This window comes from Lepus europaeus, chromosome 6, assembly GCF_033115175.1.
Source record: "Lepus europaeus isolate LE1 chromosome 6, mLepTim1.pri, whole genome shotgun sequence".
Taxonomy (NCBI): Eukaryota; Metazoa; Chordata; class Mammalia; order Lagomorpha; family Leporidae; genus Lepus; species Lepus europaeus.
The window spans coordinates 122387006-122405535 of NC_084832.1; the positions used below are offsets into that span (position 1 = coordinate 122387006).

The 18530-nt window shown below is 49.8% G+C and overlaps 1 protein-coding gene across 1 annotated transcript in view; it reads right to left on the minus strand.

Annotated features, from left to right (window-relative positions):
* Positions 1 to 791: 791 nt before the first annotated feature.
* Positions 792 to 18530, minus strand: part of DENND5B (DENN domain containing 5B) — a 206569-nt gene continuing 188830 nt past the window's right edge. Inside the window, exons 15-21 of the mRNA XM_062195035.1 lie at positions 16963 to 17108; positions 14520 to 14638; positions 12789 to 12976; positions 10140 to 10222; positions 9805 to 9931; positions 7762 to 7936; positions 792 to 5227 (exon numbers count right to left, since the gene is read on the minus strand). Of these exons, the coding sequence (XP_062051019.1) occupies positions 5044 to 5227; positions 7762 to 7936; positions 9805 to 9931; positions 10140 to 10222; positions 12789 to 12976; positions 14520 to 14638; positions 16963 to 17108 (1022 nt within the window). The 3' untranslated portion in view covers positions 792 to 5043. The remainder of the gene's footprint in view (positions 5228 to 7761; positions 7937 to 9804; positions 9932 to 10139; positions 10223 to 12788; positions 12977 to 14519; positions 14639 to 16962; positions 17109 to 18530) is intronic.

Below are 18530 nucleotides of genomic sequence, written 5' to 3' on the forward strand. Positions count from 1 at the left end.
CATATAAAGATCCTCCACCTGCTGGTTCACTCCCCACACCGCTGCAGATGGACTCAGCAGCTCCACTCAGGTCTCTCACGCTGGTGGCAGGGGCCCGAGGACTTGGGCCATCTCTTGTTGCTTTCCCAAGAATACGAGCAGGGAGCAGGATGAGGAGTGGAACAGCCGGGACTTGAACTGGTGCTCATCCAGGATGCGGGTGGTGCTGGCAGTGGCTTCACTTGCTGCCCCGCAGCACCGGCCCCTTTCTTTCTTCCTATGTCCACATCTGTTGGTTCTGTTTCTCTAACACATAGTTCTTTCCAAGAAACCCCTGTTCAGCTGGAGCCAGAGAGCCCTGCCCTGCACTGACCCTGAGCTCTCCCCTTGACGTCTGATCTCACACTCACCGCGTCCACAGGGAGCCGGTGTTCCTCCCACTGGCTTGCTTTTCCTGTCTTCCCCAGTGGGTGACAAGGAACCCCCCTGTCAGCGAGACCCTGGCTGCGAGTTCATTCATTGCAGCAGCCCCAATTCTGCCGCAAGCCCCTGTCCTCCCATCACCACCCAGCCACTACACAGACGGTCATGTTTATCTGTGACTCCCACATTACAGTGCACACTGACACAGCAGGACTTTTGTATGCATTTTAAGCCACCAGGAATTGGTTTTTCTGGATGACGTGAGGTAGGGTTCTGGATGGCGGCTGCCCAGCAGGCCGCATTTTTATTACGTAATGGCTTTCACCTTCCTGCCTCCTCAAGTCGCTTACCTGTTAGACAGTGTTACGACACAATAACGAAGCAAAACAAAGTATCAACCCCAGTTTTATTTGTAAAGAACAAAGCATGAAAAGTCATATTTAAATGTACTCCAAAACCTGAAAAACCCACGTCAGTTTGTCTGATATGTATGTTAAAGTGCTTCATATCACAATACTCTTTAAGTTTTGTACTACGTTCAGATGAGGGAAAAAAATCCAGTTCTGATGTGTTAACGATACAAAGGAGAACAATATAATTTAAATGCAGACACACTGTAATTTAGAAAAAAAAGACACACAGGGAACATTTACATATGGTTTAAGAGTCACACGGACTTCTGAAGGCTCACACCCTCACAACTGACAATGGAACGCACTGTGCACCTCCACCGTGCTGAGAACAGACTGGGTTCACACCCGCGTCTACGCAGACAACTGACCAAGAAAGTGTCCCTCCTGCGTAACCCAGAGACGCCAGTTCCCTTCAAGGAGGAGAATCACACTTGGAGAGTTTTTCTCACGCGCATCGGTGGCTTTCCGAAGCCAGTCTTCACGCGGCCCCTCAGAGGGCCGGCGGCTCTAACCGGTCCTCTTGGGGACACACCAGCTATCTCTTCAGAAAGCTAGGAACCCCGCTTGACTCCACAGACTCGGAAGTGTCTTTAACAGGAACGAAGAGCCCAGAAGTTTGCACTTGTTCCACATCTCCTGTTTATGCTGAGTGGGAATTTAATAAACACTTAACGAACAGAGATTCCAGAGAGAGAGGACTTGGGAACAGGAGCTGCTTGATGAAAAGTGGAGCAGGGCTCAGACTGCTCCCAACCAGAGAAGGTGCTGCTACTGAGAAATACGCAGCTCAAGGGCAGACCGTCCCTCGGCAGAGTGACAGGGACACTTCTGTAAACCTCACAGAAAATGCAGTTCCCTAAAGGAAGATCTGCTGGAAATCCTAACTGGCTCCCCCCTCCCAGGACACACCAGCGTCTGGCAGTCCTAAGCTTCCCTTTTCACCTACATTCACACACTGCAGAGCTTTGCTGCCAAAAAAGGAACTGGGGCCGCGCAGTGCTTCCCGGCATCCTTCACAGCGCGGGACAGAGGCTCACTATGGCTTCTCAGTCACGTTGCGCAAACACCACGGGGTTACACGAGGTACAAGAATGCGCGGGACATCTGAGAGAGAGTTTAGAGGGAAATCCAGACTTACACAAGTCCAGGCGCCCTCTGTGAAGATCTGAGCTGGAGCGGGAGTGCAGTGGCCTTACTCCCGGTTTTTGAAGCACGCTTTTTCTCCCACCTACAGGGCGCTTCCTGCTCCTTCAAACCAAGCTGCCCTCACTTTTAAGGTGGCCCAGCTAGGACAGATACAGGACCTCACACGAAACGCCAACACTGCAGGAATGCCACTGTGTCATAAAGGCTCAGGGGTTTCACATTAACAAAAAACAAACAAACAAAGCTTGGGAAGCAAAGTTTTCCAGGTGTAGTATTTTTGGCAGCTTAATTTTAAAATAGTTCCTTCTCAAGCTATTATTATGTGGAAATACTCATTGTGGTCCCAGGCTTCAGATTTTATTTGCAAGGAAAAAAAGGCAATTATAAAACTGACTTTTACTTAAGTTTGAGATAGAATTATAAAGCAACACATTAATTTCAAATATGGCAGAAAGGATATTTCTAAAGGTAGGGAATGGTCCTCCCCCTAGAGTCAGCTTGAAGCTGGAAGGCTTCATCCTTATTCTAAGGATTCTGCTACCGCCGTGCTCAGAACCTTTCTTTACTGACTCAGGTAAAAGCCACGGAAGAACAAAAACTTACCACCGCACTGCTTGGATGGCCCCAAACGCAGCTTACACACTGCTGTACTCATTCACTGTGGATCCTGAGCACTTCACGCCATTTCCAAATATTAAACTGATTCTGAGACATCAGGATGCACTGCCACTGGGAAGGTTCTCAGGCACAGGCTGTGGGCAGCCAGCACACGGGCTCCAGGGTGACCAGGGGGCCCCGCGCAGCAGAGTGGGTGCCAGTTCTTCCGTGTGCGCGTGTCGCCGCGCTGCTGCAACCGAACTACACAAACTGGGGGGAACTCTAGGTGGGGCCTTTCCTCAAGTTATTACTTTTCAGAGTAGAAGCTCAACTCACAGGCCCCAAATCCAACGTTGCTCCAGCTTTTCACAGCAGATGTAATTCCTTCTAGCTTAAGAGGAGCATGTTAAAATGAATATTAATCCTCATGGGTGAACGTCAGCCATCATCTCCTACCTGTGCAGGTAGATGGGAAAGAGCCAATAGGAGAGAAACCATCACTGCGAACGCCCTGAATGCCGGTCTCATGCAGGCTGCTGTGACCTAATCCCGTGAATTTTACTCCCTGTGTTGTCGCTGACAAGCTGGGGTAAGGGTAAGAATTTACCCTCTGGTCCTCAAGCCTTCCCATCTGTGGAACCTGGGGCGGGCCACAGGGCTGGGGTCCACAACACTCTCCCAGGTCGTCTCCCTGGCTGCCCAGCTGTGTCAGAAGCACACCTTACAGAGCCCTTCACTCTGATCACCACCCAGCGGATGGATGTTCAGGATGGCTCCACAACAGAGAAGGGCCACACCGCTTCAGTCAACAGATGTGTGGTTTGTCCTGGCCGGCCACGCCCTCTTCAGGCCTCCTCACAGGTATCTGAGCGCAGCCAGCAGCCGCCACAGGGGTGCTGCCCGCCTAATCTACTCCAGTGCTTGACAAAGGGAAGGAGGCACTGACTTGGTGAGTTTCTTCTTTCAGCAAATAAGGTAAGTTACACAGATGGCTCGAGCCCTGGGCCTCCGACTACGCCAGGGCCCTGGGAGGCAGGGGCAGCCATTACGGTGCAGTGGGTGAAGCCCCCGCCTGCGATGGTGGCATCCCATGTCTGCCTGATACGCGCCTGACCAAACAGCTTCCACTGCAGCTTCCTGTTAACACCAAGCACTTCAGTCTCCTCCACCCGTGGAGGAAATCCAGGTGGAGTTCCTGGCTCCTGGCTTCAGCCTGGCCCAGACTCAGCTGTTACAAGCATTTGGGGAGCCAGTCACTGTCACTTTGCCTTTCAAGTAAATAAATAAATAAATAAGTCTTTAAAAAAAAAAAAAAAAAAAAAAGGATCCTGGGAGGCTCTGGGTGGCTCTGTCCACACCTGGGACCAGTCAGTGCCTGACAGGAGTCACAGGGCCCACACAAAGGGTGTCAATTCCTGAAGGTCTCTGTGAAATATCACACCGGAAAGCCACTCTCAACTCCTGCTCCTCCTGCCTCCACTGTCAGTGGCTGCCGCTCCCCCAGGGCCAGCTGCTTGTGAGGACAAGTCTCACAAAGGAATGCAAAGTTTGTCCTGGGACCCAGGATGGGCTGTTCTCTGCTTCTGTTACTTGCATTATCATGGGCAACAAATACTCCTCCTAGAGCCCGCCTCCTCCCACTGCTGGGGGGTGGGCCTGCAAGGGTGATCTCTGAGAGGTCCAGGACCACCACGGAGACATGGCCACCTCAGGGCAACTCACACAAACTCACATCTCCCCAGAGCACCTCCAAGAGCAGGCCTGACGACGCCAAGGATGAGGCTGGTCCAGGCTCCCAATTCCAAAGTGGGCCTAAGGGCTTTCTGTGTTCTCTGCAGAGCAGCCGCGCTCCAGGGGCTACTATTTAAAATACTGGAGTTCTGCCTTAGTCTTGTGCCAACTGGAAAACATTTCCAAAAGACTGGAAAAGTGACTGACAGTTCAAATGTACAAAACGGTCTGTAACTTAAAAGACACAAGTGAGGACTTGGGGTACAGTAGGTAAAGCTGTGGACACTCACAGCACAAAGGGACAGACACCAGACACCAGGATGGACAGCTGGGACACAGGACGCACTCTGCCTCCTCCACAGTCCTGGAGAACGCACACCTGCCGTCACAGCTCTGTGGCTTCCCCCTGACCACAGCAAGCCTCCCCCCACCCCCAGCATCTTTAAGCTACTTATTTGAAGTCACAGGAATATTCAGTCTAAGAAAAGTATTTTAGTAGAGTAATATAATTTCTTAAAGAAGATAGCATATTTACACACATCTAACACATGAAAATACTCTATTTTATACTAATTTCAGGTTCAAGTGAACTACGATACAGCATTTTGCCTTGTCCGCAGAGTGAGGACTGTTCAGGTTGGGGCGTGTGGTGTGCTGCCCTTGTAGGGACTCACTTAGCCAGACAAGCTCCGGTGGGTCCCCGAGGCTGGGGCGGGCTCAGGAGCTGGGGTCAGGACAGTTTCCAGCCGCGGGGCTACACATCTACGCCTTTGATGAGTGAGCCTTCTAGGACTATGCTGAAGTCCTGAATGGTGTGCAGGATCCGGATGAGCGAGTTGACGGTCATGCGGTCCCGCAGGAGCGCGCTCTCCTCGTACATCCTGGTGATGGCAGGACACTCGGCCAACAGCGGGATCCACTGTGGGAGCAGGTGGTCCCTGCAGACCCAAACAGAAACAGACGTGAGCAAAGGGACCTCACTTCCGGTCCAACAACACACATCCTGGCTCTCTCAAGCGGGAAGGTGTCGGGGAGCCTGGTGTAGAATCCAGCCAAGCCTTAGGGTGAGCAGAGAGGAAATCCAAGCAGGAAGCTGGGTACCTGCCAGTGCAAACATGGAAGGTGAACCGAAACCCAGTGGATTCCAAAAGTCGATGAGAAAGTCGTGCATTAAAGAAATTCTCTATTCTGATCTTACCAACTTGACAAAGAGGCAAAATGGCATTTCTATGTCTGTGTTACAGATGCGATACTTGCTGTTGAAGACCACATTAACTAGCAGGGACTGGGGCCAGGACTGCGTGCAGCACACTAAGCTGTGGCTGACCAACACCTGCATCCCAACCTGCAGTGCCAGTCCAAGTCCCAGCTGCTTCGCTTCTAATTCAGCTCCCTGCTAATGTGCCTGAGAAGGCACAGATAACAGCCCAGGTCCTTGAACCCCTGCCACCCAAGTCAAGCACCAGGATGGTGTTTCCTGTCTCCTGGCTTTGCTTAGACCTAGATCTGGTTTCTCTGGGCATTTGGGGAATGAACCAAGTGATGAAAGAGCTCTCTGTCTCTGTCACTCTGTCAAATAAACAAATCTTCAGCAACAACAATAAAAAGAGCAGAGAATTCCATTTCCCCCTTCATCACAAGGTAAGGAACAAAGGCAAAGCAGACAAACATTAGGAGACTTTACAAGCTGTGGCCTAATAAATGGTAACAGTAAGCGATAAGAGGAGATAAGATCACGCTCAGAAAGAGCCAGAAAAGCACAGCTGTAACCGGGTCCCTCTTCCTCAGAGGAAACACAGAACTTAGCTGTTTTGTCTGAGGACAAAATCTCACCCCTCAATGTTTCCTGGTCACACTGGGCACTGCACCCCGCTGCGAAGTCCTGGGAGGTCCTCACTCAGCACCCTCCTCTGTGCCTCTCGTGACCAGCGTAACCAGAACCAGATCATTCTGAATCTCAAGTAGCCTAAAAACAACAAAAACTAAGGGTCTGTGTGTTCCACTGCCTACAACCGGAGAGCTGTTTTAGAACTAAGGGATGTGGGCAGGCACAGGGCCTGCTGGTTCAGATGCTGGCTGGGATGTCTGTGTCGCACGCTGAAGTGCCTGGGCTCCAGCTCCCTGCGGATGTGCACCCCGTGACACGGTGGCAGCAAGGAACTGGGTTTGTGCCCACTGCAGAGGCCACGACTGTTCCTGCCTTCTCGCTCTGGCCCTGGACTAGCTCAGGCCACTGTAGGTATGTGGTATGAACCAACAGATGCATATCTCTCTCTCTCTCTCTCAGATAAAGCAATGAATATGTACACATTTTTAAAAATTAATTGTAGGTGCTATTTTCGAAAACTAAAGGGGGAAGGTGTTAGGCACAGCAGTGATGACGCTGACTGGGATTCCTTATCAGAGCGCCTCCACCCAAGTCCTGGCTCTGCTTCTAATTCCGGCTTCTTCCTATCGTGCACCCTCAGGGCCAGCAGGTAATGCCTCAAGCACCTGGGCCTCTGCCACCTGTGTGGGAGACCTAGATGGAGTTCTTGGCTCTTGGCTTCAGCATGGCACAGCCCTGGCTGTTGTGGGCATTTTGGGTGTGAACCAATACATACAACATCTCCCTTTGTCTCTCTGCATTTCCTTTTTTCCATTATTTAAGAAGATTTTATTTATTTATTTTAGAGGTAAAGTTACAAAAAGAGAGAGGGAGAGACAGAGAGCAACGTCTTCCATCTGCTGGTACACTCCTCAAATGGCCGCAACAGCAAATGCTGGGCTGATTCAAAGCCAGGAGCTTCTTTCGGGTCTCTGACACAGGTGCAGGGGCCCAAGTATTCGGGCCTTATTTCACTGCTTTCCCAGGCCATCAGTGGAGAGCTGAATAGGCAAAAGGGCAGCTGGGACACGAACCAGCACCCATATGGGATACCAGCACCGCAGGCAGAGGTTTAGCCTATTACGGCATAGCACCAGCCCCTCTCTGCATTTCAAATAAAATAAAGATAAATAAAAGTTCAAAAAATAATAAAGGGGTAGGAACAGTCTTAAAGAGCTGACATTTATATAGCAAGAAGCCCACCCACAATGTTATTAAACTAAAAGCAAAACAGTAGCGTATGACACCATGCAGTGTCTACACAGTGAGTTCACACATGTGTGTGCAGGTATGTCCGGTCATCCCTGCTCCCAGCCATTACCTCTCTAGGACTTTTGGGGCTGGGTGTGAATCTTGGCTCCCTTTCTTGCTGTTGACCTTGGGAAAGTCTGCCAGTGTGTCTGTGTCTTAAGTGTCTATTCAATGGGAAGGCTGCTTGCTACTTCGTGTGGTAGTGGTGAAGTGACGGAGGGTACCCAGAAAACGGCCATCTCACAATCAGAAAAACCCAAGGGAGGGCTTTGAAGGGGTCATGCTGGGCAAACACCCTCCTGGATCTTGTTCAACAGGCAGCGGAGACAGCGAAGGAAAAAACCAGCTTAATACCGTGTTCCAAGGCAAACGAGAATCTGGAATTTGCCATCCTTCCCGATGCTCCTGGGTGCGGTGTTGATGGCGGTCACGTAGTGGCAGAAGGTCCTGCAGGATGAGTTCTGAGTAAGCACATCATCTTCATTGTCCAGAATCTGGTCAGTGGCTTCAAAGTAAGCAACCGCTTTCTCTGGGGAAGGAAACCAGAATCCCATCACGACACACGCCGGCACCACACACACACAGACACTCAGCAGTGTGCTCCGGAAATGCTGATGACGCTCTGTGAAACTGCGGACCCTGAAGCCTATGGCACTACTCATCACTGGCTTCAGAGCAAGGCCCAGAGGTAATGCCTCATGGCGGAACACGCTCACAAGAACTCAGTTTCTAATCCGAACTGCGTTCCAGAATGTTGGAAAGTTTACTTTTTTTCAAATGCCTTCATGAAGTGGCAAAAAAGAAAAAAAGAAACGCAGAATATTCTCAGACTGGAACCTTCTAGGAGTAACTAGAAGTGATGCCGTAGCCACTAAGACAGTCTTCTCTGTTCTGGAAAGAGAGTGCCCGGCTAACACTCTGCATCTGAGTAAGCCACGTGGGAAGAGAGGATGCTACACACACCCGAGGCAGGGGCGCCAAGGGCCTAGACGTTCCACGAAAAACAAAACAAAAACCACTCCTGGGTCCCTGCTCTGTCAACTCTTCTTTGTCTAAAACATGTGTGTTAGATGAAATCACCCACCCCACTTAGGCCTGACTTCTTCTTCTTTTTTTTTTTTTTTAATTTAATTTTATTTATTTATTTATTTTTGACAGGCAGAGTGGACAGTGAGAGAGACAGACAGAGAGAAAGGTCTTCCTTTTTGCCATTGGTTCACCCTCCAATGGCTGCCGCGGTAGGCGCGCTGCAGCCAGCGCACCGCGCTGATCCGATGGCAGGAGCCAGGTGCTTCTCCTGGTCTCCCATGGGGTACAGGGCCCAAGTACTTGGGCCATCCTCCACTGCACTCCCGGGCCACAGCAGAGAGCTGGCCTGGAAGAGGGGCAACCGGGACAGGATCGGTGCCCCGACCGGGACTAGAACCCAGTGTGCCGGCGCTGCAAGGCAGAGGATTAGCCTATTGAGCCACGGCGCCGGCTTAGGCCTGACTTCTAAAACACAGAGTGATTGATCGCCCCATTAGTGAAACTGGGGATTCCAGAAGAGCGGCATACCAACCAAAGATCACCAAGCCCGGCAGGCTGGCACAGCTTCTGGGCTCCAGCAGCCCCAGGGAGCGCTCTGAGACAAATGTCTCCACCTTGCAAGGCCCAGTTGGGCAGCCACCAGGAACAAGAGGCTCCTAAGCAGTGGGACATGGCAGTAGGGCTAGGGAAACCAATGTTCAATACAGCCCAAGATAAATCGACTTGGATTTAAAGTCATGTGTGGCTAGTGGTTCCCCTACTGGCTAAGGGCTAAAAAGTCCTTTAACAAATAGATGATGTTGCTTCTCAGCTCAAAGCCTTCCAGAGGCTTCCATTTCATTCAGGATAAAGGCCAAGTCCTCAGGATCTCTGATCTTCTCCTCACTCGGCTCAGCCCACTGGGCAGGACACACTTTCCAGGGGCCTGTGGGTGGGCAGTCCTCTCACCCTGCTCCCACACGGCTCCCTGCCCCCTCCTCCGCCTGGGCCCACAGCCACCCATTACAGGAGCACTCTCACTCCACTTGCTCACTCCGCGCTGTTTCTTCCAGATGACTGACTGCTGCCACACTCAATCAGCTCCTCCTTGTTCTGCTTTTGTGTGCTGTCTGCTCCCCTACACCCATCTGAATGCAAGTTTGTCAGCCTTAGGGATTTCTGTTTTGTTTACTGGTGCGTGTCTCGAGCATCCAGAGTAGTGTCTGGGATATTGTGCACTAAAATCATTTGTTGAGTGAATGAAAAACAGTGCTTACTGGGTATTTGTTTCTAAGAACATACTCCCTTAACACGAACCTTTATTCACTCAAATTCTGGGGTTGCTGAATTTTCCTAAGAAGCCTGACAACACACATCGCCTTCAGTTACCTATGAAGTCCCAGATGAAGACGTTCTTGTGAAAGATGCGGGCAGACTTGAATCCATGGTGGAACACCTGCTCGAGAGCGGCCACCAGGCCATTTTCCCCGCACAGCAGGACCGTGAGGCTTCCTCTCTGTGGAGGAGAACACAGAGTCCAGGAAAATCTGCTGCGTCTGTCTGAACAGTGCCAGCGCAATGAGGGCCCGGGGGAGCGACTGGACGTGCTCGTTTGCAGCCTGCGATGGGAAGCTTATAGGGAAGAGTGCGGCCCCGTGCGTTGCCCCGTCAGGTATAAAGTGGCTTTTGAAGTCCCACCATTCTAAACGTTATGGCCCCAATACCTCTTTTTCAGGTTTGTGAAAATGTTTCACGATATTGTTCACGGCTTCTCCAATTCCTTCTTGGATCTGCCCAGCACTGGGTTCTGTAAAATAACGAACAGGTGCTGCATTCTCGGGTGAGACAGAAGAACCAGCTGTGTCCACCTGTGCAGAAACACGGCACTCGTACAGGCAGTCCGGCCACTGGCAGGGCCACCCACAGTGAAAAGTAGTCGGAGATGCCTGGGTACAAATGCCACCCTTGGAGCTGGCACTGGGGTGCAGTGGGTTAAACTGCCACCTGCAGTGCCAGCATCCCCTATGGGCACCAGTTCTATTCCCAGCTTCTCTGCTTCTGATCCAGCTCCTTGCTAATGTGCCTGGGAAAGCAGCAGAGGAGGGCCCGAGTACTTGCGCCCCTGTATCCACAACGTAGAATTGGAAGAAGCTCCTGGCTTCAGCCTGGCCCTGTCCTGGCCATTGCAGTCATTTGGGGAATGAACCAGTGGATGGAAGATCTTTCTCTCTCTAGCTTTCCCTCTTTCCTTCTAACTCTGCCTCTGACTTTAAAAATAAATAAAATAAATCTTAAAAAAAAAAAAAAAAAGCCACCCTTTCCACTCCTACTAGGTAACCCTCACCGAGGTCTCACTTCCTGTTTCCTTAACTTAAAGTAGGGACAACACACATCTCATGGGGAACACGGAATGCGCTACCAGGGGGAGTGAGGTGGGGGAAGCCCCAGACTCCAGCGTGGCTGCCTGGATGCTCCTTCACGCCCCTGCCTCTGAGGCCCTCTGGGGCACGCACCGTGGCTTCTGAAGCTCTGGATGGCAGACCTGGAGTTAGGAGTCTTGCTGCTGTCATTACAGGAAGGGGCAGGCACCCTGTGGGACTTGGTCCCTTCCTGGCTGGCATGTGTTTCTGCTTCAAGCTTGCTCCTCTCAGCCGCCCTCCCCCAGGGAGCTGGTGTGCTGGCTACGTGACACCTAACCTGCCACGGCCCACCATGCTCCAAGAGTTAGGAAAAGACAGAAGTGGGGTCAGCGTCTGGCGTCCTGGTTAAGATGTCACGCTGAACACCTGCAACCCACACTGAAGTGTCTGGCCCGAGTCTCAGTTCTGCTTCTCTTTTTTAAAAACAGTATCATTTATTTATATATTTTTAAAAGATTTATTTATTTATTAGACAATTACAGATAAGAGAAGTAGAGACAGAAGGATGGATCTTTGAATTGCTGGTTCACTCCACAAATGGCTACAATGACTAGGGCTGGCCCAGTCCAAAGCCAGGGGCAAGAAATTTCTTCTGGATCTCTAACGTGGGTGCAGAGGCCCAGGGACTTGGGCCATCTTCTGTTGCCTTCCCAGGCACATAAGCAGGGAGCTGGATTGAAAGTGGAGCAGCTGGGACTACAACCAGCACCCATAAGGGATGCTGGCACTGCAGGTGGCAGCTTTACCCACTGCGCCACAGTGCCAGCCCCTCTTTTTCTTCTTTGTAATATTTATTTATTTGAAAGGCAGTTACAGAGAGGCCGAGGCAAAGAGACAGAGAAGTCTTCCATCCACTGGTTCATATCCCAAGTGGTTGTAACAGCCAGAGCTGCGCTGATCCAAAGCCAGGAGCCAGGAGCTTCTTCCGGGTCTCCCATGTGGGTTCAGGGGTTCAAGGACTTTGGCCATCTTTTACTGTCTTTCCAGACCATAGCAGAGAGCTGGATCCAAAGTGGAGCACCTGGGACTCAAACTGGCACCCATATGGAATAGCAGCACTGCAGGTGGTGGCTTTACCTGCTACACCACAGCACCGGCCCCTCTATTTTTACTTTTCTTTCTTTCTTTTTTTTAAAGATTTATTTATTTATTTATTTGAAAGGCAGAGTTACAGAGAGAGAGGAGAGACAGAGATTTTCCATCCACCGGTTCACTCCTCAAATAGCTGCAATAGCTAGGGCTAGGCCAGGCTAAAGCCAGGAGCTCGGAACTCCATCCAGGTCTCCCATGTGAGTTCAGGTGCCCAAGCACTTGAGCCATCCTCTGCTGCCTTCCCAGGCACATTAACAGGGAGCTGGATTTGAAGTGAAGCAGCTGGGACTCGAACCGGCATCCATATGGAATGCTAGCGTTGCAGGCAGTGGTTCTACTTGCTAAGCCACAATACTGGCCACCAGTTTTTTCTAAACCAATGCATAAAAATGGCTGAAAGGGAAACCTCTTATGGTTGAAGCACTGACACCATGGCCTGCCTCCTAGTAATTTCTTTAACCAGGCTTTCCGCCTTTTTTTTTTTTTTTTTTTTAAAGATTTATTTATTTATTTACTTGAAAAAGTAGAGTGACAGAAAGAGAGGAAGAGACAGAGAAATTTTCTATCCACTGGTTCACGTGACAAATGTCACAACAGCTGGGGCTGGGCCAAACCAAAGCCAGGAGCCAGGAATTCCATCCAGATCTCCTACATGGATGAGGAACCCGGTTACTTGGTCATCAGCCACTGGCCTCCCAGACGCACTGGCAGGACGCTGGACTGGAAGCAGAGTAGCCAGTACATGAGTCAGCACTGTGCTACGGGATGTGACTTAAACTGCTGCACCACAACGCCCACCCCAAATGGCCACACGGAGCTTGTGACATCCAAGGCACACTGGACAATTAAAATGTAACTCACTGGCAGGTTTTCCCGTCAGGGAAGTGATGCTCAGTCTCCGTGCCGCGGTGGGAGACTTCTGCTGGGGTGGAGTCCGACACTGCTTGACCAGGTCCTCGTCAGAGGCCGACGTCATCAGTTCTCCAATGAGGATTCTCTCCAGGCTCCCGTCATCAATGCCTTTCCCCAGCCACCGCCCACAGGGGAATCTGAGAAGTCACAAAGAAATGGCCAGTCTTTAAAAAGCGGCACTGGCATGATGCCCATCCTTCTACAGCCTAGGGGCTGGGTTGTTATCTAATTAAGAAATCTTTCAAAAATTAGAAAAGCAGAGAAGAGCATAAAGATACTTTAAAAAGTTCATGGTCAAACACAATGAAAAGGTAAGTTTGTTTTGGTACAAAATTTTTTCGACATCTATGCGTGGTTTTTTCATAAATAACATGCATTTTCCAACAACGTTCTGAAGACCCCTGTCCTGTCAGATACGCATATTCTTTCCACCTAGACTTGCATTTTATCATGTTTCACTTTCATTTTTTGTTGAGGTATTTTAAAGTAAACAGTGACTTTAGGACATTTCATTCCTAAAAACACTTCAGTATGAGTCTCCGAAACAGGATGACAGGGGCAGGTGCTGTAGCACACTGATTAAGCTGCCACCTGGGCCTCCTGCAACCCACCGGAGTCCCTGCTGCAAGTCCCCACTGCACTGCTTCCAATCCAGCTTCCTGTGAATGTACTTGGGAGGCAGCACATGATGGAGACCTGGATGGAATTCCTCGCTTCTGGTTTTGGCCTGGTCCAGTCTTAGTTGTGAGCATTAGAAGAGTGAACCAGCAGATGGAATCTCTCTCTCTCTTTCTCTCTCCCTCTACCATTCTGCTTTTCAAATAAATAAATAAATCTTTAAAAAAGGTTTAAAAATGACATTTTCCTATTGTGTTACAAATTGTCATCAACATCCTCCAATATCAAAAGAGTTCCTTATTTTCTTTTACCTAGTCTATATCAAAACTCTCCACTTAGTTTTGGAAAGAATGTATAAAGTTTTAATTTTATTATTTGAGAGGCAGAAAAAGAAAAAGATAATACAACGCCCATCTGCCGGTTCTCTCCCTGTATGTCCACAATGGCCAGGCCTAGTCTGGGGCTGAAGCCTGCAATGAAGAATGCAATCCAGGTCTCTCAGGTGGGTAACAGGAACCCAATGACTCAAGCCATCGCTGCTGCCTCCCAGGGCCTGCAGGAAGCTGGAGTCGGGAGCCAGAGGTGGCAGCTGGGAACCGAATCCTGGTTACCATGATACAAGTCACAAGCATCTTAACTGCTATGCTAACTATTCATGAATGAATATTTTCAAACTGCAAATTAATCTGAGAGTTCGGTCACAGGACAACACAGGAACATGCACCCACAGAGTTGTGCTGGCTGTAACTAATGGAGTCCAAGAGATCTTTTCCTCTTACTGAAATTATTTTGAGCTTTGTTGTTCTTTTTTTCTCAGAGTTAAACCAATCTTTTCAACATTTGTGGACTAAGCAAGAACAACAAATGCAATCTGTTTTTTAGAAAAGTATTTTTGGGGACAGTTCTGTATTATATAAACAAAGAGAAAACATAACAAAATAAAAGCCCAAAATAAAACTAAAATTCAGTAGACAGCGAGGACACTTTGAAAACAATTTTAAACCTTTTCTTGCCTAGAGTCACAAAACAAAGAATTCACAGCTCCCAAGGCCACTTACTCACCTGTACGTATGTCCTGTGATCTCATTTCTGACCATGACACAGTCCACCAGCCATTTGGCTAACAGCCCTGAGTTGTCGTGACCGATCTGGACAGTGGTCAGCTTCCCCAGGTTCTGGCACTGTAGGAACACGACGCTGGTTATTCACCTGTTTCCACCCACCTCCCCCTCAGCTGTGGCCACAGCACATGGGCTTTGCATAGCTTAACTGCAGTGACCCATCCTGTACAATGTGCTCAGCTACACACACATTTGCTTGTCCCCGCACTCAGGGAGCCCCTGCGCAACACAACAGGAAACACGAGGCTATGGACTACCACATGAGGTGGGCTGCACAGGTGCTAGGCCAGAGACACAGCAAGTGCTTAAGAACCCCAGCGAAGGAAAGGAGATTCTCCTTGGGGAACCCAGAAGGAGTGCGGAGATGGTGATGCAGTGAGGAATGGGAGGGACTGCAGAGTAGAAAAGGACAGTATTTAAACCCACTTCCAGATAGGCTGCAAGAACAACCACTGAACTAAAAATCTCACCACATGGCCACCTTTCTGTTTTCCATACAACACTAAGGCAGAAATGTCCTCAAATGGCATCTATTGGGAGGCCATGAAGCTGCTGTACAGAAGGAGGTATACCGCAGGCCCCCCATCCTCAGGGACATGTCCCAAGACCCGGTGGGGGCCCGAAGCTCCACTGCACCAAACTACGTAACACCACGTCTTCTCCCGTGCCCCTCCGTGCTGCCACGCAGGACCAAGCGCATCTGTCCTTTCATGCTGTATGCCCAGGGCCTCCTCTGTATCACGGCTTTTGTGCTTGGGGCCCATTGTTAAGCAAACTAAGGTTATCCACAGAAACGCTATACTATATTACTAACAGTGGATCTAGTAACATAGGTGGCTACTAAGCGACCTACGGCTGGAGAGCAAATATACGGAACAAAGGAAGGATTCACATCCTGGGCCAGGCAGCGTAAGATTTCATCACACCAGTCAGGGTGGCACACAATTTAAACTTACAAATTGCTTATTTCTGGAACTTTCCATGCCATATGTTCTGACTGTGGTTGACCCACGTAACTGAAACTACTACTGTAGTTATCAATGTCCTATCTGGCCTTTTGTGGACAAGTGTAACATAAAGTAGTGATAACAGGAATCGTAAAAATGGATGCTGATTAAGTTTGACTTTTAAAATCTGATAATGGAAAGATCATAGACTACAACCAACTCTGTGCTGCGGGAACACGAGAGCTCTGAGTTCTTAAAGTGCTTGCTCTCCTTGTGTCACAGTGAGACGGCATCACAGCGTCTCAGCTGAGACTCTCAACTCAGAGGGCAGCATCTTCCAGGGAAAGCAGGTAAACGGAGGGCAGCTGCTGAGCTGCAGCGGGCCAAACTGCTGTCTGGGACACATGCAGCCCATACTGCAGTGCCATTCTGAGTCCTGGCTACTCCACTTCCAATTCAGCTTCCTGCTCATGCGCCTGGGAAGGTTCACAATAATGGCTTAAGTACTGGGGTTCTGCCACACACGGGAGACCTGGATGGAGTTCCTGGTCCCTGGCTTTGGCCTGGCCCAGCGCTGGCTGTTGCAGGCACTTGGAGAGACAACCAGCAGATGGAAGATCTCTCTCTCTCACTCTCGCTGTTACTCTTTCAAAAAAATAAATAACCCTTAAAAAAAGAGAAGAGAGGGAGTTTGAAAAGAGCAACAATGGTCCTTATAAAGCAGTTTGTGTCCTTGCAATGTAGTCTCTGCTCTACAACTGGTAGGCAAGGAAAAGCCATGGGTTTTAACATTTTATATACAGACAACCGTGGGCCTGTGACATATGGCCAAAATGGGTCCTTTGATGGGTATTATGACTGCTGGTAGAAACTGCTGTTCCAACATCCCAATGAACAGGAGAACTGTATGTGCAGTCGCTACAACTTCCTCCTGAATCAACAGCAGCTGGCTGGCTGTCAGCCTGCAAGTGCGCTCAAACACACAAAATACTTCACTGCCGACACCTCAACACTGACCATTATGTCTGGAGGTGTTTTCTGAAATTACCCTGTACGTGTCATCATGTGGTCTGGAGGCCAAAAGTCCGGGAGTCAGCCCTCCTGTTCCTCCTGCCCCAGGATGGCGAGGTTCAGCCAGTGAGGAATGAACTCACCGTGCTGTTCCCTACTGGCCTGGTCCTGGGCAAGAACCGGGCATCACGCAGTAGGGCCTGGTCAAGCCCAGCACATGGAGCAAAGAGGAGCTTAACAACAAACAAGGTGAATACAAAACAAACTGGTGTACGCTGCTTAGACAACATCACCACAGAAATGCCCCTGCACACTTGCATGTTCCTTTACTTTATGTGATTCCAGGACGACTGGAACAGCAGAATCAGGACGCTTCCATAGAACCACAAGGACACTTTCCACTAGAACGGCTGTCCGCCAGCCTACCTCAAAGGTCATCTCCAGAAGAGTTTTGGGGATCTGCATGACTCCTGTGTCCCCCAGTTCTCCGGACACACAGATCCAGGGGTTTGAGGTGATGATGGCATTGCTCAGCTTTTTGATGGGGATGATCACAGACCTATAAGGGATCACTGGAAGGGAAACACAGACATCAGTGCAAAATTGGAATGAAGTCCTCCTGTTCACAAAGATGTATTAAGAACTCCGCTGGCTTTCACAGACAAATGGCTCATCTTGCTCTATCTTAAAAATATACTTTCATAAAAAGATGCGATCACAACCTCCCCCAGGCTAGGACGATGAGATCTAGGTCCCAGTACTTGTTGTGGTGGACTCCACGCACGCACATCACCCTGGACTGATGGCACTGACTGTGGCCTATAAGCATGGGATGTGCAGCCCTGGAAATTTATAAACAACCTGAACACCTGAGGATATCAATGCTGCACCGTACGGTGTTTTGAAATCAAACCCTGATACAAGTGTTTCGAAGGCAGATACACGATATCAGCAATTCGCAGCCTCCTAGTTTCCCACCCTCAGCTTAAAGTATCCTCACCCTTTCTCTATGGCTGCTGGGAGAGTGTTGTGACTGGCCCTGCAACACTCTCCGGTAATGGTCACTGTTGTCTCGAGGGGTTCCTCTGGTGGGGGGGAGAGGCGTGTTCCAGGCCCAGGGAAGGAAGTAACTAGCACCTGCAGGCAGCCGCACACTGTCTGGGCCCGCTTTTCCACATAAAGAACACAGTATTGCAGGCGAATCCGAGGGAGGCCACAAGCACCATTGACCAAGAGAGAACCTGGACGCGTGCTGAACCTGCACTCCCCAGCCTCAGCTTTCCACTGTGAGATTTCCTGCACTGACCCCCTCGGGGAGTCTGGGAACTGAGGGGCAGCTGCCCTGCTCCTAGTGCTGTGCACTGCAGTGCACACCTACTTTGCCCCACTAGCCTGACTGCCAGTGACCGGCTTACTGTGTGCGCTGGGCAAGCGGACTCGTCTGGGGTTTTCTAGCAACTCCTCTATGGCTTTTGGGGTTGCTCTGTATTAGTTTCACAGGTTAGTGTGTTTTAAAATCAACTGAGTGCAAACTGAGTTGGTAAAGTGGCTACCAACACAGTTTCATATGAAAAGAGGGGCAGGTGACTTCTTGGCCAGCATCTCATAACCAATTTCCTTGGGCAGGGCTTTACTGCTCTGTGCTTTGTAACTTTCCCATCCCAAGTTTACAGCATGGTATTCAACGCCATGAATAACAAATGATGGCAGCTCTACCCTGGACATACTATAAAGTCTACAAACCACAACCTGACAAGCATTCAGGGGAACTTCATTCCTGTAAGAGGAGCCTGGGACGTTCAATAAACACGTGAGATGCTCTCCTTTCCACGGACTCTTCCCCAGACACCCACTAGGTGGCACCATCCCACCACAGCCCTTGGCTCAAAAGTGGAACAAGAAAGATACTACAGACTCTCTCTTCTCTCTTTACAAGATTTATTTATTTAAAAGGCAGAGATGCAAAGAGATCTTTCACCCACTGGTTCACTACC